Source organism: Symphalangus syndactylus, chromosome 5 (assembly GCF_028878055.3).
Source record: "Symphalangus syndactylus isolate Jambi chromosome 5, NHGRI_mSymSyn1-v2.1_pri, whole genome shotgun sequence".
Taxonomy (NCBI): domain Eukaryota; kingdom Metazoa; phylum Chordata; class Mammalia; order Primates; family Hylobatidae; genus Symphalangus; species Symphalangus syndactylus.
Window position 1 is genome coordinate 38394845 of NC_072427.2, and position 26818 is coordinate 38421662.

Consider the following 26818-nt stretch of genomic DNA (forward strand, 5'->3'; position numbering starts at 1 on the left):
TCTATACACTGGCAATGAACAATCCAAAAATGAAATTAAGAAAAACAGCATTAAAAAAACTTAAAAGTAAATTTAACAAATAGTTACCACTTATACCCTAAAATTATTTTAAAATCATTGAAAAACAATTAAAGAAGACCTAAGTAAGTTGAAAGACATCTGTGTTCATGGAGTGGAAGATTAAATAATGTTAACACAGCAATATTCCCCAAGTTGATCTAAAAATTCAATTCAATTCTTATCAAAATCCCAGCTGGATTTTTTTGGAGAAATTGCCAAGCTGATTCTAAAATTCAAATAAAAATGCTAGGTATTCAAAATGGCCAAAACAATCTTGAAAAAGAACAAAGTTGGAGCACTTACACTTCTCGATTTGAAACTTAAAAACTATAATAATCCAGAGTTGTCAAGTACAAGTAATCAAATATGGTGTAGTACTGGTACAAAGACAGACAACTAGATCAATGCGAGATGTATATGCATTGATCTAAAAGTATAGAAATATATTTTATGGTCAATTTTCAACAAGTATAACAAGAAAATTCAATGGGAAAAATAGTCTTTAACAAATGGTACTGGAACAAATGGAAATCTACATGCAAACGAATAAATTTGGACCCCTATCTCATACCATATATAAAAATTAACTCAAAAATAAATCAAAGGCTTAAATATAAAAGCTGAAACAATAAAACTTGAGGCTGAGGTAGGAGGATCACTTGAGCCCAGGAGTTCAAAACTAGCCTGGGCAACATAACGAGACCACAGCTCAAAAAAGAAGAAAAGAAAAGAAAAGAAAAAAGGAAGTGAAAAGATAAACAATGAGTGAAAATATTTGGAAATCCTATATCTCATAAGAGCCTAGTATTAGAATACATAAAGAACTCTCACAACTCAACAATAAAAGCCCAATAACTCATTTAAAAAATAGACAAAGGATTTGAAAACATATTTCTCAAAAGAAGATATACAAATGGCCAACAAGCACATGAAAAGATGCTCAACATCATTAGTCATTAGAGAAATCTAAATTAAAACCAAAATGGGATACCATGTCACACTACAAGCCCACAATTTTAAAAAGACACAAAATGACAAGTATTGGCAAAAATATGAAGAAAATGGAAACTTATACAGTGCTGGTATGAATGCAAAGTGGTGTAAAATAGATTGGAACAGTTTGGTAGTTTATTAAAAAGTTAAACATAAAGCTACCATATGACCTAGCAACTCTACTCCTAGGTATATACCCAAAAGAACTGAAAACACTGGCCAAGTGCGGTGGCTCACACCTGTAATCCCAGCACCTTGGGAGGCTGAGGCGGGCAGATCATGAGGTCAGGAGATCGAGACCATCCTAACACAGTGAAACCCTGTCTCTACTGAAGATACAACTTAGCTGGGCATAGTGGCACGCACCTGTAGTCCCAGCTACTCGGGAGGCTGAGGCAGGAGAATTGCTTGAACCCAGGAGGTGGAGGTTGCAGTGAGCCGAGATCACGCCACTGCACTCCAGCCTGGGTGACAGAGCGAGACTCTGTCTCAAAAAAAAAAAAAAGAACTGAAAACATATGTCCACACAAAAACTTGTACACAAATATACAGAGTAGCATTATTCATAATTATGCATAAAGTAGAACTATCCCAAATGTCCATCAACTAAGAATAAACAAAATGTAGTATAGCCATACAATGAAATGTTATTCAGCAATAAAAAGGAATGAAGTTCTCATATATGCAATAGTGTGGATGAACACTGAAAACATTATACTAAGTAAACGAAGCCAGACACAAAGGCCATATGTTATCAGATTCCATTTATATGGAATGTCCAGACTAGGTAAATCCATAGAGACAGAAGATAAATCAGTGGTTGCCAAGGCCTAGAGGAAAGAGAAAGTAGAGAGCGAGTACTAATAGGTAGGAAGTCTCTTTCTGGGGGTGGTAAAAAGTGTTTTGGAATTATACAGTGGTGATGACTGCACAACCTTATGAGTATATCAAAAACCATGGAATTGTACACTTTTAAAAGGTGAATTTTATGATATCTGAGTTATATTTCAATAAAAAATTTTAATTTATTTGTTTTTTGATACAGGGTCTCACTCTGTTGCCTAGACTGGAGTGCAGTGGCACGATCACAGCTCACTACAGGCTTAATCTCCTGGGCTCAAGCAATCCTCCCACCTCAGGTCCCAGAGTAACTGGGACTACAGGCCTGTACCACATGCTTGGCTAATTTTCCATTTTTTTTTTTTTTTTTTTTTTGAGACAGGGTCTCACTTTGTCACCCAGGGTGGAGTGCAGTGGCGCGATCTTGGTTCACTGCAACCTCCACCTCCCAGGTTCAAGCAATTCTCAGTCTCAGCCTCCCAAGTAGCTGGGACTACAGGCATGTGCTACCACACCTGGCTAATTTTTGTATTTTCAGTAGAGACGGGTTTTGCCATGTTGGTTAGGCTGGTCTCAAACTCCGCCCACCTCAGCCTCCCAAAGTGCTGGGATTACAGGAGTGAGCTACCGTGCCTGGCCATATTTTAAAAAATTTTTTTGTAAAGATGAGATCTCACTATATTGCCCAGGCTGGTCTGTAACTCCTGGGCTCAAGCAATCTTCCCACCTTAGTCTCCCAAAGTGCTGGGATTACATGTGTGAACCACCGTGCCCTGTTTCAACAAAAATGTTTGAGTAGAACTGAAAAATTGAAGACTTCAAAGAATGATAAAAGTTACAACACAGTAACATATATTGGCTCAATGAATCCACTTTTTCTGGTCAGTCTCCACAATTAACATACTTACCTATATGGCTGTAAGATTTTTAATTCTTGACATTCTACTATAACTAATTTAGAACATGTTATACACCTTATGACAGTATCAAGGTACCAATGTTGGCTCATTACAGTTTTGCAGGGCACAAACTAATTGCTTTAGTAATGTACTGAGAATCTCCACAAGGAACTAACAATATTTTCTTAAGTTGTGTTTTAATGGACTAGACTATGGAAAGCTGAATATGTAAAATTTAAAGACTGCTTAGATTTAAAATTGGTAAATAATAATAATGATGACATCATTTCACTGATATGTCCTTAGAAATCTGTACTTTGCCATAATATTCAGGTCAAGAAAGAACTACCAAAATAGAAATGAATAAAAAAACAGAGAGGGAAGGAAAGGGCTAAAGTCCAAAGAAAATTAAACACATCTTGGCTAAACAGCTGTGTTGAAAAACAATTTCTTATCTTGCAATTAAGAACCGATTTCTTTCTGAAAGACACAGGACATTGGGTTAATGGATTTCTTTAAAAGAAAATCTGTTTTGGCTATTGAAACATTAAAAGAACAGAACATCAGTCTTGCAAGTAAAGACAGACTGCAAAAGAATCAAATATCAAACCACCAATTAGACTACCATTTAATCTGTTCTATTTAAATTTTCAATAAAAGTGAAGTTGAATTCTTAAAATTATAGTTCAGCTATAAATATTTAACCCCAGGAACCCCTAACACTGAAAAAATCTTAGAGTATAAACGAGGTAATTATTAGCATATTTTATTATCTTTAATTCTACTTGATATCTATATCAAAACCAGGTTTTAAAGCACTATATACTCTAAAAATTATTTCAAAAGTATTATAAAAGGGAAAACTCACCATCCATGAATTCTGTACATATTGAAATCCTGTTTTCTACAAAAAATGCTCCATAAAATCCAATGATATATGATGAATCACACTGTAACAAAAATAAGACAAAAGTAGTTATAAACCTGCAAGTCAATACCACAGGCATGCTTTACAAATAAAAATTATGAAAAAAATTACCTTATAAAGAATTTCCAATTCAGACATAATTTGCTTCTGAAGTTCCAGTGTAATATCTAGTAGTATGACCTAAATATAGAAAGGTATTAACATTTATTCACCTTCTAATTATATTAGTTATAAACACTATGAAATATAAGAACTAAAAACATGGTAGTTCCTTTATTCTTCCCTACTTCCTTCTTTTTGCCACTATAATTCCCAGTAATACAAGCTGTATCTGCATCTGTCTAACCTTTTGTCCTTCTATACTGGGGGAGGTGGTACAGAAGTGATTGATGGGACCAAAGAAAAAAGCCAGGTCTCAAAGGTCAACAGTAATGGCTTTAAAAGTCAGTTAAGTTATAACACTCTTAATTTATGCACTCTATTTTAGCCACATTGGCTATTTTCAAAAGAGGAACATAGGAATGACCCTCAAACCAATATAAAAGAATTGTGTTGGCCACGTGCAGTGGCACACGCCTGTAATCCCAGCACTTTGGGAAGGAGGCTGAGGTGGGAGGGTACCTGAAGGCCAGGGGTATATGGCCAGCCTAAGCACCATAGCAAGAACCCATCTCTACAAAAAAAAAAAACAAACAATTACCTGGGTGTAGTATGATCGGGTGGCCCCAACCTACTTGGGAGGCTGAGGTGGGAGGATCACTTGAGCCCAGGAATTTGAGGCTGAAGTGAGCCATGACTGCGCCTCTGCACTCCCACCTGGGTGACAGACCGAAATCCTGTCTCTTAAAAAAAAGAACTATCTGTGATTTGTGATTAGACACTAGGCAATAAGCAGAGAGGATGATGAATAAAAATGACATTTTATTTATTTATTTAGAGACACAGTCTCATGCTGTCACCCAGGCTGGAGTGCAGCGGGGCAATCTTGGTTCACTGCAACCTCTGCCTCTCAGGCTTAAACAAACCTCCCACCTCAGCCACCCAAGTAGGTGGGACCACAGGTGTGCCACCATACCCAGCTAATTTTTTGCATTTTTGGTAGAGATGGGGGTTTCACTATGTTGCTCAGGCTGGTCTCGAACTCCTGAGCTCAAGCAATCTGCCCACCTCAGCCTCCCAAAGCACTGGGATTACAGGCATGAGCCATCACATCTGGCCAAAAAATGACTTTTTTTTTTCTTGAGACAGAGTCTTGCTCTGTTACCCAGGCTGGAGTGCAGTGGCCCAATCTCGGCTTACTGCAACCTCTGACTCCTGGGTTCAAGCAACCTCTGTCTCGTGGGCTCAAGCGATTCTCGTGTCTCAGCCTCCTGAGTAGCTGGGATTACAGGTGTCTGCCACCACACCTGGCTAATTTTTGTATTTTTAGTAGAGATGGGGTTTCACCATGTTGGCCAGGCTAGTCTTGAACTCCTGACCTCAATGATCAGCTCACCTCAGCCTCCCAAAGTTCTGGGATTACAAGTGTAAGCCACCATGCCCAGCCAAAAATAAGATTTTAAGTGGGGTTTTTAGTTATGAGAGAAATAAGGAATTTTTAAAATATATCATCTTTTTTTTTTTCCAGTCAGGTAATGTTCTTTGCTAATACTGTTATAGAAAGTTAAAGCTTGAAGAAATCTTATTTCATTAACTGCCTTCTTTTGAGTGAGGAGGAAACCAGGTTTCCCTCCCAGGAGCCACAGAGCCTGGGAATGGTAGGACCCCCTCCTCTGGACTCAGTCTCATGGGCTTTTCAGTACTTTATGGTTTATTTAAAATATCAATCACAGTGATATTACCCACAGTGATTTATAACCCATAAATATAAAATATTTACAAACTTATCTAGAATAAATTCTAGTTTATTTCAAACACACATTTTTTTAAGAAAGAAGACCATACTGTTCAAATTCTAAGCATGTCAGTGAAACTAATTCAAGAGTAATTGTTTTATTTATTTATTTATTTAGAGATGGAGTCCTGCCCTGTCACCCAGGCTGGAGTGTAGTGGCGTGATCTTGGCTCACTGCAACCTCCGCCTCCTGGGTTCAAGCCATTCTCCTGCCTCAGCCTCCCAAGTAGCTGGGATTACAGGCACGTGCCACCACACGCGGCTGATTTTTGTATTTTTAGTGCAGATGGGGTTTCACCATGTTGGCCAGGCTGGTCTTGAATTCCTGACCTCAGGTGATCCACCTGCCTTAGCCTCCCAAAGTGCTGGGATTACAGGCGTGATCCACCGTGCCCAGCTTGTTTTTTACTTTTAAAAGGCAGTGATGAGAATAGAATAGATGGAAAACAATTTTTATGATTTGTGGCAGAGTTTCTGACTCTAGACATTTCTAGATAAAAACTTAACATTCGGAATTACTATGATAGTGTAGTTATATACCATTCAACTTTGAATTACATTTTGTATTACAACTGAAGAATATATATATAATCACACTGAAGAAAAAAACATAAGTTATGCCTTGTAAACTGCTGAAAGAGCAAGGAAAGAAAAGGACAATTCTAAAGTACATTTTATAGTCTTGACATTGGCCAGGCGTTGATTTGGGGTAGGGGAAGGTGGGGAAAAAAAAGGCATAGGTGGTTTCTATCAAGAGTTTGCGGCTGGGCGCGGTGGCTCATGCCTGTAATCCCAGCACTTTGGGAGGCTGAGGTGGGCAGATCACGAGGTCAGGAGTTCGAGACCATCCTGGCTAGCACAGTGAAACCCCGTCTCTACTAAAAATACAAAAAATTAGCCAGGCGTGGTGGCGGGCACCTGTAGTCCCAGCTACTTGGGAGGCTGAGGCAGAAGAATGGCGTGAACCCGGGAGGCGGAGCTTGCAGTGAGCCGAGATCATGCCACTGCACACCAGCCTGGGCAACAGAGTGAGACTCTGTCTCAAAAAAAATAAAAGAGTTTGCTTTGGGGTTATTTATAAAAGATCTCAGTAAACTAGACTGTAAGTGTAATACAAAACTGCCAAGAAACATTTAAACACTTCTCCTGATCAACAGTCATTTGCCAACAATATTCACTAACATTTTTGTTCTTGTGTAAAACTTACCAAGAAAACTAATTCATCTAGTGTCAGTTCAATCCTATGGCATGAAATATTACAGCTATTCCTACTATGATGACAAGTACCAGGAATCTCTCACTCTAAAAAAGTCTGATAAAAGGAATGAAGTTATTAACCTTAAATCAATGGTTCTCAACCCTGGCCTCATATCGTAATACATAGGGCACTTAAAAAAAAATCCCAAGGTGCAGGCTTTACCCCAAAACAGTGGAATGAGAATCCCTTGGGTTGGGCTCACATCTCTGTTATTTTGTAAAGCTCCCCAGGTAATTCCTAACCCAAAGTAAGGTTGAGAACCACTTATTTAAGGTTTCAAAAGCCATTTATTCAGTGCTGAGATATATGACTATTAAGATATCCAGGCCACCAACAACCTAGAAATGACATGATTCCACATTGCTAACCACCATCCTGGAATTAACCCCAAACTACTGGCTGTGAATATATCATTCCCTTGATCAAGAACCTTAATGTGTTCCCATCGCCTACAATAAAGTTAAAACTCTAGCATGACATTCAAGGAATTCTTCCACAATATAGACAACTTATTCTAACTCCTCTTCCCACTACTCCCACCACAAACCCACTCTTCATGTAAAATCAGATGACATTTCCTGGTGTACACACATATCCTGTGCTTTCCCTACTTCCAGCCTTTGCTCCTGCTGTTTCCTCTACTTGGGGTGTGCTTCCTCCCTCTTCTTCAGGCACTGATCGAAAAAACCTGTTCTATCTTTTAGACCCAGCTTGAATGCCACCACTGCCTCCATGAAGCTCACCTCAAAGTCCTCCATCAAAATTCATCTCTAGCTCTGGCCCTCAATATGTACATTCTGCCTTGAGCACGCATCCCTCATCTCCTAAAAACAGAAGCCTCAAGATTAGAGTGGCTATGAGCCTCTCAAGGGCAAGGGCTGAGTCTTGTACATTTTTCTATCACCCCCAGCACTCCACACAGGGTCTAACTCACAGTAGTGCCTAGTAAGTGATGTGGGATTTAACTCAAGTCTTTACAACTATAATCCTCTTTATAAGAAGCTGTTTCTAGACAGAAGAAATAGATTGCTTGATTTTAAACTGAATTTAAAACCAAAAACCTACACCACCAAATAAATAAAAATGCCACACTGACCTAAAATGTAGTAAGGAATACTGTATTTGTGGAGCTAATCTGCTGTACTCTAATTCGTTTTGATCATTGTTGGTATTTGCTTTAGTCTAGAATAGTGGAGATTCCAAAATGATGGAAAAAACAAATAAAGTAATTTCTGAGAACTTGAGAGGGAAAGTAAAACCTACCTTAAAATAACTCTATTCATATGCTCTCTATTTTCTGGGAGACTTGGCACTCTAGGTGGAAGGTTAATTCTCCTTCCCCTGTGTATTCTTGTGAGTGAGCTTTAAAACTGCTAAAAATAAACAAATCCAATTCCTTATTTGAAGGCAATGGCAAAAAGCATGGTAAAGACAAATTTTCTTTTTGAAGTCCAAGGAAAGTACGGACTCCCTGATTCTTCATTATTTTTTTTCTCCTTAGGAAGTGCTAAATGTTTCAAACTGGAGAGAATTTGAATATGAAGCATTCCATGGAGAAAGGGTTAAGTGAGAAACTGAAATACCTTAGTGCATTTCCACTGCTCTCCACTACACCTCCAGAACAAATAAGGATGAGTTGTCAAGTTAAATATAAGCAGTCAAGTGACTGAATTATAATTTACTCTGTGCTCAATTTAAATTAGTGTGAGGCTATTAAAATATACAGTATAAATACGGCAATTCATCACAAGCTGTCATGGATGACTTCATTTATTTGCTGGAGTGGCACACACTTCACTAAAGGGAAAGAGAACAAAATCACAGATCAAATTAAGCTGCTATTCTGTTTTAATTCACTTATTTAATCTGTGGTGACATAATTGTCTTTTACAGTATGTACAACTCAGAAAGGAAATTTGGGAGGATTATAGTCAGTATACAAATGATTAATCAAATGGTCCATTTAAATGCTAGTTTAAAAGCAGCAGAAACCCAAAGCAGTCAAAGAATGATAATCAGCACATGCAACATACAATGCTAAGAAATTTCCTGTTAGATGGATTTTTCTCACTTAGAAAACAAACAATAGTGGGAAATCTATTAAATCCTCCAAGCATTACTTCTTGAAAGATTTTATAGAATATATTAATGATATAAAAAGGTTCTGTTTACAAGATGGCTAACAGTATTTTTATTTGTTTTCTGCTCTACTTATCTGCAATTGTCTTGACTACCTACACCAAACAAACACACAAAAAGGTAGAAACACGTTTCATGAATTACATATGGTCATAATGAAATAGTTATCTTTAAAATGTGATTAGCATAATTTTCAAAATTCTCTTTGAGGCAGAACATTTTCTAAATTCAATAGTATAAAGTAGAAATTCATGGTACATTATTCTTTCCAAAATTCAACTTCTTTTAAAAATATCTTGTAATATATTCCTACCTCAGAAGTCTAAAAAGGGAAACATTTACAATATGCTTTTTTGTCTAAAAAATAAGAACATTTAGAGGCATAACATGAGAAACATTTTGAGTAGGAAAAGTAACAGATTTTCAAGGACTCATCTAATTGTGCCCATAGACATTCAAAGTGTGGGTCCAACTGACCATTTTACTTGGAAAATTAAATTTCCCTCATCATTCCATGCAGGCGTCAGACCCTGTAGGTGATTCCGTTTGGACAAGGACTGTGATTTGCTGCTCTTCGCAATCCCTCTGTGACACCAGGCAGCCCTGTTTCACAGCTGAGGTCACTGGGAGGTTCAAGTGACATGCTTGAAGTCACACAAAAGTCAGGAGAGGGTCAGGAAAAGATCAAATACGCTTCTAACTCTTAACCTTCCATTTCACCCTTTAATATAAAAAAAGCTAAGAAATATTCTGGGTGAGAGCAATGGTCCATATGAAGAATGCTATGAGATATTTTGTACGTGAGCTGAACCTGCTTTCAAGATGTTACTCTAAAAGATGAATGAACTAAATAACAAACAGAACAAAAATTTATTCACTTAGTCATTCAACAAATTATGTGTTGAACACTTACTCATTATGTGTAATGCTTTGTACTATACCCTATATGCAAGGATCTGCAGGAATCACAGAGTAAGGCAAGAAGATAAATAAGATCTGTTCCCCACTTACAAAGAGAGTTCAATATAATACGGGAAATGTACAGGTATACTAATAGCAAAATACAAGGCAGTTAGTGATAACACCCTTAAAAGACATATACAGGGAATTCTAGAGAGGTTCAAAGAAGAAAATGAGTGAGTGAGAGATAGACCATATGTGACAGGGCTTATCCAGAAAAGTTCAATGAAGGAGCAGGCTTTTCAGCTGATCCTTGAAGGGTGTTAAAGATTTTGATAGGTAGAGATAATGGGTGAAAGCATTCTAATTAGAGAGGAATATGTGAATCAAAGTGTTGAAGTGAGAAAGTGCCTGAGTTCAGATAAGGCAACAAGTTCAACTTAAAAGACACACAGGATTCAAATACGTAAGATAATGCTATAAAAGCAGACTGATGACATATCGTGGAGGATCTTGAATTCCATCCTCTAAAGTCTTTAGTTTATCTGGGAAGTGACGTGAAGCCTCTGAAGACTTTTGAGAGGGAAATAAATGTGACCAGGATGATCCTTGGCAAGTCAAATCTGAGAGCAGTGAGCAGCGCCGGCAGGGGGTCACCGGCACTTAGAACAAGACTACCTACGTTTAAATCCTAGCTCCACTAATTATCAGTTGTGGGACCTTGGGCAAGTTATTTAACTTCTCTGTGCCTCAGCTTTTGTAAAATGGGAATCAGTAAGAGTTACAAAATGTTGTGAGTATTAACTTAAAAAATGCATGCAAAATGCTTAGCATTGTATAAATCATCAATAAATGGTAGCTTCTGTTTACTGAGAACAATTCAAAACCTGGTATACATATCTGACAAGAAAGAAGTCAAGCATCTGGATTAGAGTGGCGTAAGGAAAGGAAAGGGATATTAGACCTTTGTCAGATGCATAGTTTGCAAAATTTTTCTCCCATTCTGTAGGCTGTCTGTTCACCCTGTTGATAATTTCCTTTGCTGTGCAGCTCTTTAGTTTAATTAGATCCCATTTGTCAATTTTTGCCTTTGTTGCAATCGCTTTTGGTGTCTTCATCATGAAATCTTTATCCCATTCCTATGTCCAGAATGGTATTTCCTAGGTTGTCTTCCAGGGTTTTTGTACTTTGGGTTTTACATTTAAGTCTTTAATTAATTTTGAGTTAATTTTTGCAGTAAAGGGGTATAAGGAAGGGGTCTATACAAATTTGTAAGAAAAAGACAACCCCATTAAAAAGTGGGCAAAGGACATGAACAGACACTTCTCAAAAGAAGATATACACGAGGCCAACAATCATATGGAAAAACGCTCAACATCACTGATCATTTGAGAAACATAAATCAAAACCACAATGAGATAGCATCTCACATCAGTCAGAATAGCTATTACTAAAGTCAAAAAATAAAAGATGTTGGCAAGGTTGTGGAGAAAAAGGAATGTTTATACACTGTTGGAAGGAGTGTAAATTAGTTCAACCATTGTGGAAGACAGTGCAGTGATTCCTCAAAGACCTAAAAGCAGAAATACCATTTGACCCAGCAATCCCATTACTGGGTATATACCCAAACGAATATAAAGCATTCTATTATAAAGACACATGCATGCAAATGGTCATTGCAGCACTATTCACAATAGCAAAGACATGGAATCAACCTAAATGCCCATCACTGGTAGACTGGATAAAGAAAACGTGGTACATACACACCATGGAATATTATGCAGTCATAAAAAACGATGAGATCATGTCCTCTGCAGGAACATGGATGGAGCTGGAGGTGATTATCTTGAGCAAACTAACACAAGAACAGGAAACCAAATACCGCATGTTCTCACTTATAAGTGGGAGCTAACTTATGAGAACACATGGACACCTAGAGGGAAACACCACACACTGTGGCCTATCAGAGGGTGGAGGGTGAGGCGGGGAGATGATCAGGAAAAATAACTGATAGGTACTAGGCTTAATACCTGGGTGACAAAATAATCTGTACAACAAACCCCCATGGCACAAGCATACTTATATAACAAACCTGCACATGCACCCCAGAACTTAAAAGTTAAATTTAAAAAAAGAGGTACTAAAACACACTTACACACACACACACACACACACACACACACACATCAACAGGCTTCCAGACATTGGACGTTAGCCAGAACGGGGCAGTGATCCCTGAAAGATGGAAAACAAATGAGATGAGCCCTATGACTGCCCAGCTTGCTGACCAGAGAGTTTCTAGGCCTCAGTGTAGGGAGGGGAAGCCAGGCAGAGATAAGCCATCTCCCTATGATGAGAAGACAAAACTGAGAGTCTGAGGAGGCCAAGGAAGCTAGAGAAGCAGAGGGCAGAGAGCTGGCAGAGGACCTGAGGGAGAGAGCTCCAGAGGTCTGCCGAGGGGGTCATGGAGTCTTCAGCTGAGTAATGAATGATCTGTACATAGATGTCAGGAGATCACCTGAGGCCAGGGAGAGAACCACCAGAAAGGCTCAGAAGAAACAATCTCCAGATTAATACTGGGCAAGAAAAGTTTGTATTCCCACCAGTCAGTGTGGAAAAACCTTGCAATTCCCAAGGCACCAGGTAGAGTACTCAGAAGAGTACCACCTCTGTTGCACGGGGAAAATTAGTTCTAGACTAACCACTGGGCTGGTACTGTCTAATAAAACTTCGAAGCAAGCCTTGAAAGAATCAAATTATTTAAAAGTAACTAAATACCATCTTTGTATTAGTCAGGGTTCTCTAGAGGGACAGAACTAATAGGATAGATGTATATATGAAGGGAAATTTATTAAGGAGTATTGACTCACAGGATCATAAGGTGAAGTCCCACAATAGGCCATCTGCAAGCTGAGGAGCAAGGAAGCCGGTCCAAGTCTCAAAACCTCAAAAGTAGGGAAGCCAACAGTGCAGCCTTCAGTCTCTAGCTGAAGGCCCGAAAGCCCCTGGCAAATCACTGGTGTAGGTCCAAGAGTCCAAAAGCTGAAAAACTTGGAGTCTGATATTCGAGGTCAGGAAGCATCCAGCATGGAAGAAAGATGAAGGCGGGAAGACTCAGCAAGTCAAGTCCTTCCAACTTCTGCCTGCTTTTATCCTAGCCACACTGGCAGCTGATTAGATAGTGCCCACCCAGATTGCGGGTGGGTCTGCCTCTCCCGCTGACTCAAATGTTAATCTCTTACGTTAACATTAACTCAAATGTTAATCGCTCTGAATATTAACACCTTCACAGACACACCCAGAAACAATACTTTGCAGCCTTCAATCCAATCAAGTTAACGCTCAATATTAACCACCACAATCTCAGAATAAAGTTTAAAAATATTTATAGCAGAGCAAAAATAGCACCCATGCCACATGTCTGGTATCCAATAAAAAATTATAAGGTATAGCTGCTCTGCCCAAGCAGAGTAGCTATTCTTTTATTCCTTTACTTTCTTAATAAACTTGCTTTTCACTTAAAAAAAATTATATGAAAAAAAGTGAAAAATATAACCCAAAGTGAGGAGAAAAGGAATCAGTCAAAACTGATCCAGATATGACACATATGATGGAATAAGTAGATAAGGCCACTAATTCAGTTATTATATTTCATACTTTTTTTTTTTTTTTTGAGACAGAGTCTCACCCTGTCGCCCAGGCTGGAGTGCAGTGGCCCGATCTCAGCTCACTGCAAGCTCTGCCTCCTGGGTTCACACCATTCTCCTGCCTCAGCCTCCTGAGTAGCTGGAACTACAAGCGCCCGCCACCACGCCCAGCTAATTTTTTGTATTTTTAGTAGAAACGGGGTTTCACCATGTTAGCCAGGATGGTCTTGATCTCATGACCTCGTGATCCACCTGCCTCAGCCTCCCAAAGTGCTGAGATTACAGGCGTGAGCCATGGCGCCCGGTCATTTCATACTTTCAAGAAAGCAGAGGAGGCCAGGTGCCCTGGCTCACACCTGTAATCCCAGCACTTTGACAGGTGGAGGTGGGTGGATTGCTTGAGCCCATGAATTCGAGACAAGCCTGGGCAACGTGGCAAAACCCCATCTTTATTTATAAAAACACACAAAAAAAGAAAGCAGAGGAAGTTCTGAACATGTTAAGTAGAGACATTAAAGATGTAAACACCAGCTTAATACCAGTGATAAAGAAAAAGTCTTGAAAGCAGCCAGAATGAAGCCAATTCTAATATACAGAGGAACAAAGATTTAAAATGACAGTAAACTTCTCACTGGAAAGAAAGAAAACAGTGAAACAAAATCTTTAAAAAACTGAAAGAAAACAGCAGTCAACCTAGAATTCTACATCTAGCAAAAATTAAAATTCTTTCCAAAAATGAAAGTGAAATACACATTTTTAGACATACAAAAGCTGAAAGAATACCAAAAGACCTACACTATATGAAATGTAAAGGAAGAAGTCATTCAGATGGAAGGAAAATACTACTAGATGGAAATCTGAACCACACAAAGGAATGAAGAGCACTGGAATTGGTAAATACATGAATAAAAATAAAATACTATTTTTCTCACTTTTTAAATGTCTTTAAAAGATAAATATTTCCAGGCTGGGCACGGTGGCTCACACCTGTAATCCCCGCACTTTGGCAGGCTGAGGCGGGCAGATCACAAGGTCAGGAGTTTGAGACCATCCTGCCTAACATGGTGAAACCCCATCTCTACTAAAAATACAAAAAAATTATCCAGGAGTGGTGGCAGGTGCCTGTAGTCCCAGCTACTCGGGAGGCTGAGGCAGAAGAATGGCGTGAACCTGGGAGGCGGAGCCGAGATCACACCACTGTACCCCAGCCTAGGTGACAGAGCAAGACTCTGTCTCAAAAAAAAAAAAAAAAGATAAATATCTAAAGCAAAAGTAGTGACAATGTATTTTGGGGTTTATCGCATATGATGATGTAAAATGGATGATAATAAAACAAAGGCTGGGATGAGGGAAATGAAAATACACCATTGTAAGATTTCTATACTATAAAGTGGTACAATACTATTTACATAGGAAGACTATGTTAAGTTATGAATTCTAAAGCAATCACCTAAAAAAAGGGGGCATACAGGCAGAACAAATAGAAAACAAAGAGCAAAATGATAGATTTGAATCCATCCATATCAATAATCATATGAAATGTAAATAGTCTCAATACTCTCACTTAAAAAGCAGAGATCATCCAACTGGATTAAAAAATAAGACCCAACTATATGCTGCCTACATGAAATACATTTCAAAAATAACGACACAATAGGTTAAAAGTAAAAAAAACATAGCATGCTAACACTTGTCAAAATAAAGCCTAGAATTTAATATCAGACTATAAATTTCAGAGCAAAGAATATGATCATGGACAAAGAAGGTTACTTCATAATGTCAATGAGGCCGATTCATCAAGAGGACATAACAATCATAAATGCACCTAAGAATATATCTTCAAAAAACATTAAGTAAAAAATAACGGAATTGTGGGCCACAATTATTGTTGAGTATTTCAACACCCCTCTTTCAATAATTGATAGAACAACTAGACAAAAATCAGTAAAGATATAGAATATCTGAATAATACTATCAGCCAACTTGATCTAATTGACATTATACAATACCCTATACAGTGGATTATACATTCTTTTTTTTTTTTTTTTTGAGATGAGGTCTTACCCTGTCACCCAGACTAGAATGCAGTGGTGCGATCATGGCTCACTGAAGTCTCAGCTTCCTCGGCTCAGCGATCCTCCCACCTTAGCCTCCTAAGTATCGGGGACTGTAGGCACACACCACCATGCCCAGCTAATTTTTTTTTTATTTTTTATTTTTTGTAGAGATGGTGTTTTGCCATGTTGCCCAGGCTGGTCTCGTACTCCTGAGCTCAAGTCATCTACCTACCTCAGCCTCCCAAAGTGCTGGGATTACAGGCACAAGCAGGCTATACATTCTTTTCATGTGTACAAGGACTGCTTACCAAAATAGGTCATATTCTGAGCCATAAAATAAGTCTCAACAAATTTAAAATAATTTAAGTTATACGAAGGGTGTTCTGTAACCACAATGGAATTAAATCAGAAATCAGTAATAGAAAGATGGAAAATCTCCAAATATTTGGAAACTAAATAACACACTTATAAGAATTAAAAATTCTGCCTGTTTTGAAGAAATGGTAAATTTTTCTTAGATTATGACTATTATATAAGTTACATGGTTTTTGCCTAAACTACCAACAAGCTCAGGGCTACACAAACGTTTAATCACAATAATCATATCTGCTCTTAAATCATCAATTCATTCAACTCAGTGTGAGTATCTACTATATTTTATAGAATCTAGAGATACAAAGTGAATGCAGTACAGTTCTTGTTGTAAAGCCCAGTTTAATGGTCAGGTCTAGTGAACAGTATATTTGTAAATCCCAACTATTTTCATTTACTGACAGTCTCTACTTTCCTAACAGCTATTCTGTAAATATGCCTTTCTTTAAAATTGCTTTTACTCTTTCCCAGAAAAAGCTGTTGGCCCCTTGCCACACCCAACTAATGTACAATACTTTTAATATTAGTCTATATAAACATAATTCAAAATGTATGAAACTATGAAAAATGTATAATGTACTTTGCAAGGCCAAGTAATGATAGATTTCTAGGTGATTTATAACAGTGCTCCCTTCTCTTGGAGTAAATAACCTAGAGTTGGCTATCTTTAAATATATCATCAGCAACAATCTAAGACTTCTGACACAAAAAGAATAAAAAAGTAACTCAATGGATGGGAAAATAGTGCTCAATTTTTAGTGGAAGTTTTCTCTTAGTGAAAAGGGAGCTCAGGAGGTACAGAAAAGTTAAACCAATGCCAAGGTGTACAACAGAGCCACACTCAGTGAGCACCAAGGTGGTACGACCGAGCCGCGTTCGGTGAGCGCCAAGGTGGTACGACCAGGCCGCGCTAGGTGGGCGCCAAGGTTGTACGACCAGGCCGCGTTCGGTGAGCGCCAAGGTGGTATGACAGGGCCACGTTCGGTGAGCGCCAAGGTGGTACGACCAGGCCGCGCTCGGTGAGCGCCAAGGTGGTACGACCAGGCCGCGTTCGGTGAGCGCCAAGGTGGTATGACAGGGCCACGTTCGGTGAGCGCCAAGGTGGTACAACCAGGCCACGCTCGGTGAGAGCCAAGGTGGTATGACACAGCTGCATTCAGTGAGCTCAGCGCCTCTGTAAAATGTGCGGGCTGTAACAGGTGATAGGTCTCTTCCAGTTCTACAATTCTATGGACCCTATATGGCTGAACTGTCAAAGAAAATATCTCAAAGGAAGCTCTGTTGTGCCCCCTCACAAGCTATTTAACTTCTTAAAACTAAACTTGATAATGCCACGTAACACATTCTAGGTGCTGTACTAGATAATGCCACGTAACACATTCTAGGTGCTGTACTAGATGTGATATGGAAGAACTCTGGATTTCATTAGCAGTCAGAGGATCTGAGCCTTAGTTTTGGTTTCAACTTGCTAAAAGGTATAAGCAATTCTAATGTAATTGCTCTGATTCTTAGTTTCCTAGATGAGAAAAAAGATGCAGAAATATATACTATGCAACTGTTAGAGAAAGAGACCAATTTCTCACTGTGGATAGCTAAAAAGGCATATTGGAGATGAACCATGAAAAGATAGATGGAAATCAGAGGGATGAGCAATGTTAGTAAGTTGTATAAAAGCTGCGTGGTATAACAGAGGAGATGAGCTTTGGAGGCAGATGAACATTTCACATCCTGGCCTTACCCCTTCCAACTCTGTGATCTTCGACAATTCAGCTTTCTGAGTTTCAGTCTCCTAATCTAAAGTAGACAGGCTTACTATGTAATTTTAAGGATTAAATATAATAGTTATAAAACATCTAGCATAGCTGGGCGTGTGGCTCATGCCTATAATCCCAGGATTTCAGAAGGCTGAGACAGGAGGATCACTTAAGCCCAGGAGTTCATGACCAGCTTGGGAAACATAGTGAGACCCCGTCTCTACAAAAAATAAAGAAAATTAGCAAGGCACGGTGATGCACACCTGTGGTCCAACTACTCAAGGGGCTGAAGTAGGAGGATCTCTTGGACCTGTGAGGTGGAGGCTGTAGTGAGCCCAGATCATGCCACTGCACTCCAGCCTGGATGACAGAGCAAGACCCTGTCTCAACCAAAAAAAAATAATAATAATAAAAATAAAAATCTAGCATAATACTTGGTATATAGTAGTCACTCAAAAAATAAGAACTTTCATTACTAAAGGCCCGGAGACTGGAGATAAAGGGCATGACGGGAAGTAACAGATTGGTAAAGCAGAGTGCATGTTTATAAAGGTAGGTGGGGGCCAATATGTAGAGGGCCTGAACAATTTGTGGGGAAGGTCGGGGGCAAGGCAAGCCTGATCAGTTTGTTAGCTAAGAGCCCAGAATCGGAAATGGGGTTCTGTGGGGTTAGGACTTCATTAGCAAAGGGTTCAGTCAGAAGTGCAATTCAAGACAGAGTCCATTAAGGAAATCTGAGATTTAAGATGATGGGAAGATCAAGCACCAGCAGTGGCAGAGATTAAATCCAAAGTGGCATGGCAGGACTGGGATGCTGGAGTTTGGCAGAGATGAAGTGTGGATTATGAATTGCATGGGAACAAGTGAGGAGCATCCTAGGTAACTGCCTGGAACATCCCTGCGTTGTGTGTAGCCTGACTCTTAGCAGGTATTGTGCTTGAGTATTTCAGTATGCCGAAGGAGTCAGAAGCAAAGCAGACATCTTAGGCTTTAGGTTGTACATGATTGAGGAAGGCAGTCAGCAAGACACAGTCAGATCTGTGATTTGACTTCTCAAATCTGTGGCAGAGTAAAAGGTGCATAGGAAAAGAAAAGACCGAAAGTACAGTGAGGAAGTTATTTCAAAAGTCCAGGTAGGAGGTAATGTGAGCCTGATCCAAGACCATGACAATGGGGATGGGAAGAGAAAGAAAGTAGCAAATGGATATATTTCAGGGAAAAATTCTAACAGGATACAGCAATTCACAGGATGTGGCATATTTAAAGAAGGAAAAGGAATACATTACTAGTAAGGTTTAGAGCTGCGTGACAAGGAAGATGGTGATGCCACTTAGCAGGGGACACACAAAGAAATTTTCTCTTCTTCTCGAGAAGAATCACAATACACAGAGCTTACAACTGACTATTTTAAGGCATACTTAAAAGATCTTCAGGTGTCTGAATGTTACCAGAGGGCCACAGCTTCCCCTACCTACCATCTAAACCTTAAGCCATTTCATCTCCTCTGACAATATCTGTGACTCAAGCTAACAGAGGAAAGGAAAGAGGTGAACATCAAGAATTTCATAAAATGTATCCAGTACTTACCTTTACAGCTAATATTTTCCCACTCGGGACATGATATGCTCTATGGGAAGAAAAAAAAACAAAATCATTTGGGATCACTAAACAACCTACAAAATGGTTAAGGACATAAATGTAAATCCAAACATTTCTGCAGCAGTGGGATACATGATACTTTCAAAGAACACTAACAACATTAGTAATTTACATTTATATAGAGCTTAATGGTTTACAAAGTGATTTACTATACATTACCTTAAAATAACTATCTGAGGTAATGCTGATACATTATTATCCTCCTTTTATAGATGAGAATTCTGAAGCACAGAGAAGTTAAACAGTTTGCCCAATGGCACAAAGTAACTAGTGGCAGAATGAGACCTCAAACCTAGGTCTTTTGGCTCCAGATCCCTTATGACTGTCACTGTGTGTGTAGGTTCTCTATAGCTCTATGTTAAGCAGTGTATAGAGCCATTTTGCTTTTTTTTTTTTTTCCAATTTTTTTGCTTATTTTCTCAATTACACATGCAGATAAACTATATCATAACAGTTCATCAAAATAAGCTCAAACTAACAGATACAGTGAAATAACTACAACTTAAATCAAGAAATATAAATGTTTTCATTTATGAAAAAGAATGAGAATAGGGTTTACAGAAATGAAATACCATTACTATCCATCAAGACCTTTTGTGTTTATCTGATTGAGTGACTGACTGATTCAGACAGGGGCTCTCTCTGACACCCAGGCTGGAACGCAGTGGCGTAATCACAGATCACTGCAGCCTCAAACTCCTCAGCTCAAGCGATCCTCTCACTTCAGCCTCCTGAGTAGCTAGGACTATAGGCACATGCCACCATGCCCAGTTACTTTTAAATTTTTTTTTATAGAGATAGGGTCTCTGGATGTTGCCCAGGCTGGCCTGGAACTGCTGACCTCAAGTGATGCTCCCACCTCAGTCAACGAAAGTGCTGGGATTACAGGAGTGAGCCACCATAACTTTTATGTTTAAATGAAATGTGGCCTTTACACATATACTGTGGGGAGTAGATATTCTGAACATTATTTAGAAGCAATCTGCAACACATTTTTATACAATAAAAATTTCAAAATAAACCACATAACATAAACAAGCGTTGTTATTGCAAGCCCATGAAAATATTAATATAAGGAAGTAAGTTAGTTTCGAAGAACTAAAAATCTTGCCCTGTAGAGGATTTTATACACTAGCTAAGATCAGACGGCTCTTCCTCTCATCTGGTAAGTGTTAGGATGGGAATGTCATAGGGCAAATGGGGAACAGAAGTTAGTGCCTCAGGAATTCCTCATCTTCACCTGCCCAGTTGTAAAACATATTTAATGAGCCCCTAAACTTCCCCTTTCTTAAAACAGAAATAAAACCAAAATTTACATAATCCACTACTGCCAACATGAAAACATCATTTTCTGCTGTTTTGCAGAAAATTTGGTTGCTCTGACAAATATTTTTTTTAAAAAGACATTTATTCAGCATCATGATCAGACTATTGCATTTAGCAATCAACAGCATGGGTGCAAAAAAAAAAATCTACATTAGAACACTTTGTTGGAATGCTTTAAACTTTCCATGGAATAGGAACTAAAATAACCTGTTATACAATTAGACAAATACAGTCCTCGAGTTTTTTGCCCATTCACATGAATATTTGTGTAAAACATATCTTCTTTGTAGCAGCTAGGCCCTGCCACCACTGTGCTTGGCTGAGTTCACAAATCTGTTGTAACCTGTAGCTTCCCTGTCACTTCTCTGGCTCCCCTCTTTTGCTACGCTTTGTTTCCTGGCAGTAATTAAAATCTTCTGCCACTGCCATAGCTATTGCTCCTACTGGAACTGCCATAGCCATCTTGGTTTCGTGGTTTGGCAAAGTATTGGCCTCCACCACCATAGGGTCCAGAGCTTCTGCCTCCAAAGTTTCCTCCCTTCATGGGTCCGAAATTTGAAGACTGATTGTTGAAATTGCCAAAATCATTGTAGCTTCCACCACCTCCAAAATTGCTTCCATCATTACCAAATCCATTATAGCCATCCCCACTGCCGCCATATCCACCATCACCATGGCTGCCATCAAAGCCACCATGACCATTGAAGTTTCGTCCATGACCAAAATTGTCATTCCCACTAAAACCACCTCCATAACCACCACCAAAGTTTCCAGAGCCACTTCGACCTCTTTGGCTGGCTGAAGCACTAGCCATCTTTTGCTTTAACAGGGCTTTCCTAACTTCAGGGCTTTCGTAGACTGAGGTGGGAGCATCGCTTGAGGTCAGCAGTTCCATATTGTGGCCATTCACAGTATGGTTATTTCTGAATGACAGTCTTATCCACGGAGTCATGTTCGTCAAAGGTTATAAAGGCAAAGCCCCTTTTCTTGCCACTGCCTTGGTCAGTCATGATTTCATGATTTCAGTCACTTCAATTTTTCCATATTATTCAAAATAATCTCTTGGGTGGTATTCTTCAGTGTCTTTTTTTTTTTTTTTTTTTGACGGAGTCTCGCTTTGTCACCCAGGCTGGAGGGCAGTGGCACGATCTTGGCTTACCACAACTACTGCCTCCCGGGTTCAAGCAATGCTCCTGCCTCAGCCTCCTGAGTAGCTGGGATTACAGGTGCCCACCACCACGACCAGCTAATTTTTGTATTTTTAGTAGAGACAGGGTTTCACCATGTTGGCCAGGCTGGTCTTGAATCCCTGACCTCGTGATCTGCCCACCTGAGCCTCCCAAAGTGCTGGGATTACAGGCGTGGGCCACCGCGCCCAGCCTTCAGTGTCTTCTTTAATGCCACCAACAAATATCTTTTTCACAGTTAAGTGGGCACCGGGTCTTTGAGAATCTCCTCTTGAGACAGCTGTCTTTGTTCCCACAGCTCTTCCGTCCACCTTGCGTGGCCTTGCATTCATGGCTGCATCCACTGCCTCCACAGTGGCATATGTGACAAACCCAAAGCCCCGGGAGCACTTGGTGCTTGGATCTCTCATTACCACACAGTCTGTGAGTGTTCCCCATTGCTCAAAATGGCTCCTCAGGCTCTCATCGGTTGTTTCAAAGTTCAGCCCTTCAATGAAGAGCTTCCTCAGCTGTTCAGGCTCTTTAGGAGACTCTGACTTAGACATGAAAGCAGGGAGAACAGAGACTTTAATGATGTTTCCTCTGCGGCATCCACAGGCAGAAAGGACTGACAAAATTTTTTAACAGCTTTATTGAGATATAACTTACATATGATAACATTCACTTGTTTTAAGGGTACATTCTACTTTTTAGTAAATTTACAGAGTTGAACAATCACTGACAAGTTTTTTGAAGGTGACTGACTTATAGAAATGATTTAGTTATTAACAGTATATAGGTATTTGTAATATCATTTACATGTAAAATGTTACAAATTCAGGCAAGACTAGGAAACTACATATATAAACCATATGTATATGCTTATCCAAATATATGTGTGTTATAAGAACTTACTCATTTTGCTGTTCCTACTTGAGTGGACAAAGGTCAAGCCAGTCATGGAAGGTAAACTTAACTTTTATTATATCGATTAATTATACAGAAATTCAAGTATATCTCATTTAAAAGAAAAGCAAGATTACAAAAACCGGGTGACAACTGTTTAGTTTACCAAAGAATTATCTAACCTTTGAAAGTGTCTAAAGACATTCTCAAATAACAACCTCATTGGTTATTTCTAAATACTACTTATAAAACTTTAATCAGGTTGGGCACAGTGGCTCATTCCTGTAATAGCAGCACTTTGGGAAGCCAACGCAGGAGGATCACTTGAACCCAGGAGATCAAGACCAGCCTGGACAATGTAGGGAGACCCTGTCTTTTAAAAAAAATAAAATAATTAGCTGGCATCATGGTGGGTGCCTGTAGTCCTCTATAGTTCCCCTGTAGGGACTACAGGGAGGCTGAAGCAAGAGGGTCGCTTGAGTCCAGGAGGTCAGGCTGCAGTGAGCTATGATCTCACCATTCCACTACAGCCTGGGTGACAGAGCGAGACTCTGTCTCAAAGATATAGAAAATAATAATACAAATCAATTATTATTTTCTTCAGAGACAGGGTCTCATTCTGTCTCCCAGGCTGGAGTGCACTGCTATGATCTTATTAGTTCATTGTGACCTTGAACTCCTCAGCTCAAGCGATCCTCCCACCTCAGCCTCCCAAACTGCTGGTACTACAGGAGTATACCACCATGCCTGGCTAATTTTTTTAAAGTTTTTAAGAGATGAAGTCTTGTTATGTTGCCCAAGTTGGTCTCAAACTCCAAGCCTCAAGTGATCATCCCACCTTGACCTCCCAAAGCACTGGGATTACAGGTGTGAGCCACTGTGCCAGCAAAATAATTTTTTATACTTTGTACAAAGTGATACCCATTTTGTAAGTGGAACCTTATCCCCTATATTATGTTTTTTGTTTGTTTGCTTGTTTAAGACAGAGCCTTGCTCTGTCGCCCAGACCAGAGTGCAGTGGCACAATCTCGGCTCACTGCATCCTCCGAAACCCAGGTTCAAGGAATTCTCCTGCCTCAGCCTCCCAAGGAGCTGGGATTACAGAAGCCCACCACCACACCTGGCTAATTTTTTTTTGTATTTTTAGTAGAGACAGGGTTTCACCATGTTGGCCAGGCTGGTCTCAAACTTCTGACCTCAGGTGATCTACCAGCCTCGGTCTCCCAAAGTGCTGAGACTACCACAGGTGTGAGCCACCGCACTTGGCCTGAAATGTGATTTAAAGGAAATTAGTAAGTTTATTCCACGTAAATACAAGTAATATAATACGTAAGACTTTGTGACATATTATTTTTCTCCCTCCACATCACAAATTCTTCCAATTCCAACTTTTAAAAATATTATATATTAGAATCACTAATCAAGAACTGAAATATAAAGACAAATAATTAAATATATACACAGGATTCAAAAGTTGTAAAAAGATCAGTGTTGTTACTTTGAATAAGCAACACCTGGACCTTTGAGACCAGCAGCAGTGATAAGAAAATGATTAGCAGATAGTCAATATACATACCATACTGGACAGTTTGGCAACTTAATTAGCTTGTCAAGAAAGCTGATCTCTTTTCTAAAAGAAAGGTCTCCTATTTCCAAATGAATTAAAAGGAGAGGCTTGATAATTTAATTATGATGCACGCTAATTCATCCGTGGAAGTTTGGGTTCGATTTCGAGCAATAAAGATGCTATGCGGTTTGGTTTACAGTGCAATGACAGTACCAATTTAACATTTAATCATCAAGGAGAAGTGGATGACAAAGGCAATGCCAGGCATGAGTCGAGTGTGTCCCTTAACTTTGCAAATGGTATTTACTTAGAGAAAAGGAATTTGTTTACTTTCAACAGATACTGCATCTCAATTGTCTTGACCTTCCTCAACACATTAATTGTAAAGTGATTAATGAAGTTTGAATGGAGGCTCTGCTTACACCAAAAGACAACTATACACCTCTGCAATGTTTTAATTAACAGCTAACACTTCAAATTAGTTTGTTGTTGCCACAGTAATTACCTGTTTCAATGACTGCATGGAGGAAGCATTTTTATGAGATATTTTTAGTGCTTGGTCCTTGAGTGTTCCATTTTGTTTGTGACCAGCACAGGCCTTCTGGGAACAGTCCCAGCCCTTAAAATTGAGCACACACACATACACTTTACCATGGCAAAAGTTAGTAGCCTGGTGTAAGTTTTTCAAATATTTAAAATAACAAAGAGCCCAGTGGAAGAGAATACTTACTATCCATACTTTCTTATTTCATTTGTAACAATAGGTTATAGATGACCAGACAAAGAAGTTGCTCTTAACTTTTAATCTTGGTATAGAATCAGATAATTTATTGAACTAGTAGAAAATGGAGAAAATTATTTAACCTAATCCCCTTCTTTCACAGCAGAAGCACCCAAAAGCCAGGTTAAATAACTTATCCAAGCTCACACAGTCAGTGGCAAAGCCAAGACTGGAGCCGCGACAGAATATGCATATTTTAGGACCTAAAGGAAATAGATGGTGATGTTTGGCTGGGCACAGTGGCTAGAGCCTGTAATCCCAGCACTTTGGGAGGCCAAGCCAGGTGGATAACCTGAGGTCAGGAGTTCGAGACCAGCCTGGCCAACATGGTGAAACCCTATCTCTACTAAAAATACAAAAAATTAGCCAGGCCTGGTGGCGGATGCCTGTAATCCCAGCTACTCGGGAGGCTGAGGCAGGAGAATCGCTTGAACCCAGGAGGCAGAGGGTGCAGTGAGCCGAGATTGCACCACTGTACTCCAGCCTGGGCAACAAGAGGGAAACTCCGTCAAACACACACACACACAAAGAGATCGTGATGTTTAATTTTTTTACCTGTATTCTAGGGCAGGGAAACACATAATTCAAAACTTACAAAGGTACTGACCTATTTCAATCAGGCCAAGGACCATCATATCCAAATTGCTCCAGGCAAGGAAGCATTCTGCAATCACTGCCAATCTATCCTGGGAGGCAGAAGAGCAAAGGGGACAGGCTCTGAAGTCACTGACAGCTCGAATCCCAGCTGGCCACTTCTTTTTTTTTTTGAGACGGAGTCTTGCTCTGTCGCCCAGGCTGGAGTGCAGCGGCACGATCTCGGCTCACTGCAAGCTCCGCTTCCTGGGTTCACGCCATTCTCCTGCCTCAGCCTCCTGAGTAGCTGAGACTACAGGCACCCGCCACCACGCCCGGCTAATTTTTTGTATTTTTAGTAGAGACGGGGTTTCACCGTGTTAGCTAGGATGGTCTCGATCTCCTGACCTCGTGATCCGCCCGCCTTGGCCTCCCAAAGTGCTGGGATTACAGGTGTGAGCCACTGCGCCGGGCCTAGCTCTGCCATGTCTTAAACATGTGAACCTGACTGTCAGTAAGCCCCACCAAGTCTCAGTTATCTCTAGTCTGGAATAGGGAAAGCAGTCTCTTTCTTATAGAGTTGTGAGGATTCAATGAGATAATGCTAATGAATTAAATGTTAGGAAGGTAGGAAGTAGCCGGGGGCAGTGGCTCACACCTGTAATCCCAGCACTTTGGGAGGCCCAGGTGGGCGGATCACCTGAGGTTGGGAGTTCGAGACCAGCCTGACCAACATGGAGAAACCCCGTCTCTATTAAAAATACAAAATTAGCCCAGCATGGTGGTGGGTGCCTGTAATCCCAGCTACTCAGGAGGCTGAGACAGGAGAATCATTTGAACCCAGGAGGTGGAGGTTGCGATGAACCGAGATCACACCATTGCACTCTAGCCTGGGCAACAAGAGCAAAACTCCATCTGAAAAAAAAAAAAAGGAAGATAGTAAGTTTTCAAACTAGCTGAGTGATTTAAGAATGAAAGCTGCCAAAACAGACTTAAAGAGCAGTAGTGTCTCTATGTGCTAGTTAGACTATATGCTCTACAAATGACCCTTTAATAAAGCTTTAACAACAAAGAACTGGCAAAAGTTTGCAATATATCA

The 26818-nt window shown here is 39.7% G+C and overlaps 1 protein-coding gene and 1 pseudogene across 8 annotated transcripts in view; both read right to left on the reverse strand.

The window, feature by feature from the left end:
* The window catches only part of MAP2K5 (mitogen-activated protein kinase kinase 5), a 260015-nt gene that overhangs the window by 152250 nt on the left and 80947 nt on the right, over window positions 1–26818 (reverse strand). For all 8 annotated transcript variants that reach the window (XR_010120698.1, XM_055278008.2, XM_055278010.2 and 5 more), the window contains exons 9-11: window positions 19329–19368; window positions 3832–3900; window positions 3661–3742 (exon numbers count right to left, since the gene is read on the reverse strand). Coding sequence is in view for 7 of the 8 variants with exons in the window: in XM_055278008.2 (XP_055133983.1) it covers window positions 3661–3742; window positions 3832–3900; window positions 19329–19368 (191 nt within the window). In the remaining variant the exon portion in view is untranslated. The remainder of the gene's footprint in view (window positions 1–3660; window positions 3743–3831; window positions 3901–19328; window positions 19369–26818) is intronic.
* On the reverse strand, window positions 21047–23403 carry LOC129482350 (heterogeneous nuclear ribonucleoprotein A1-like; annotated as a pseudogene).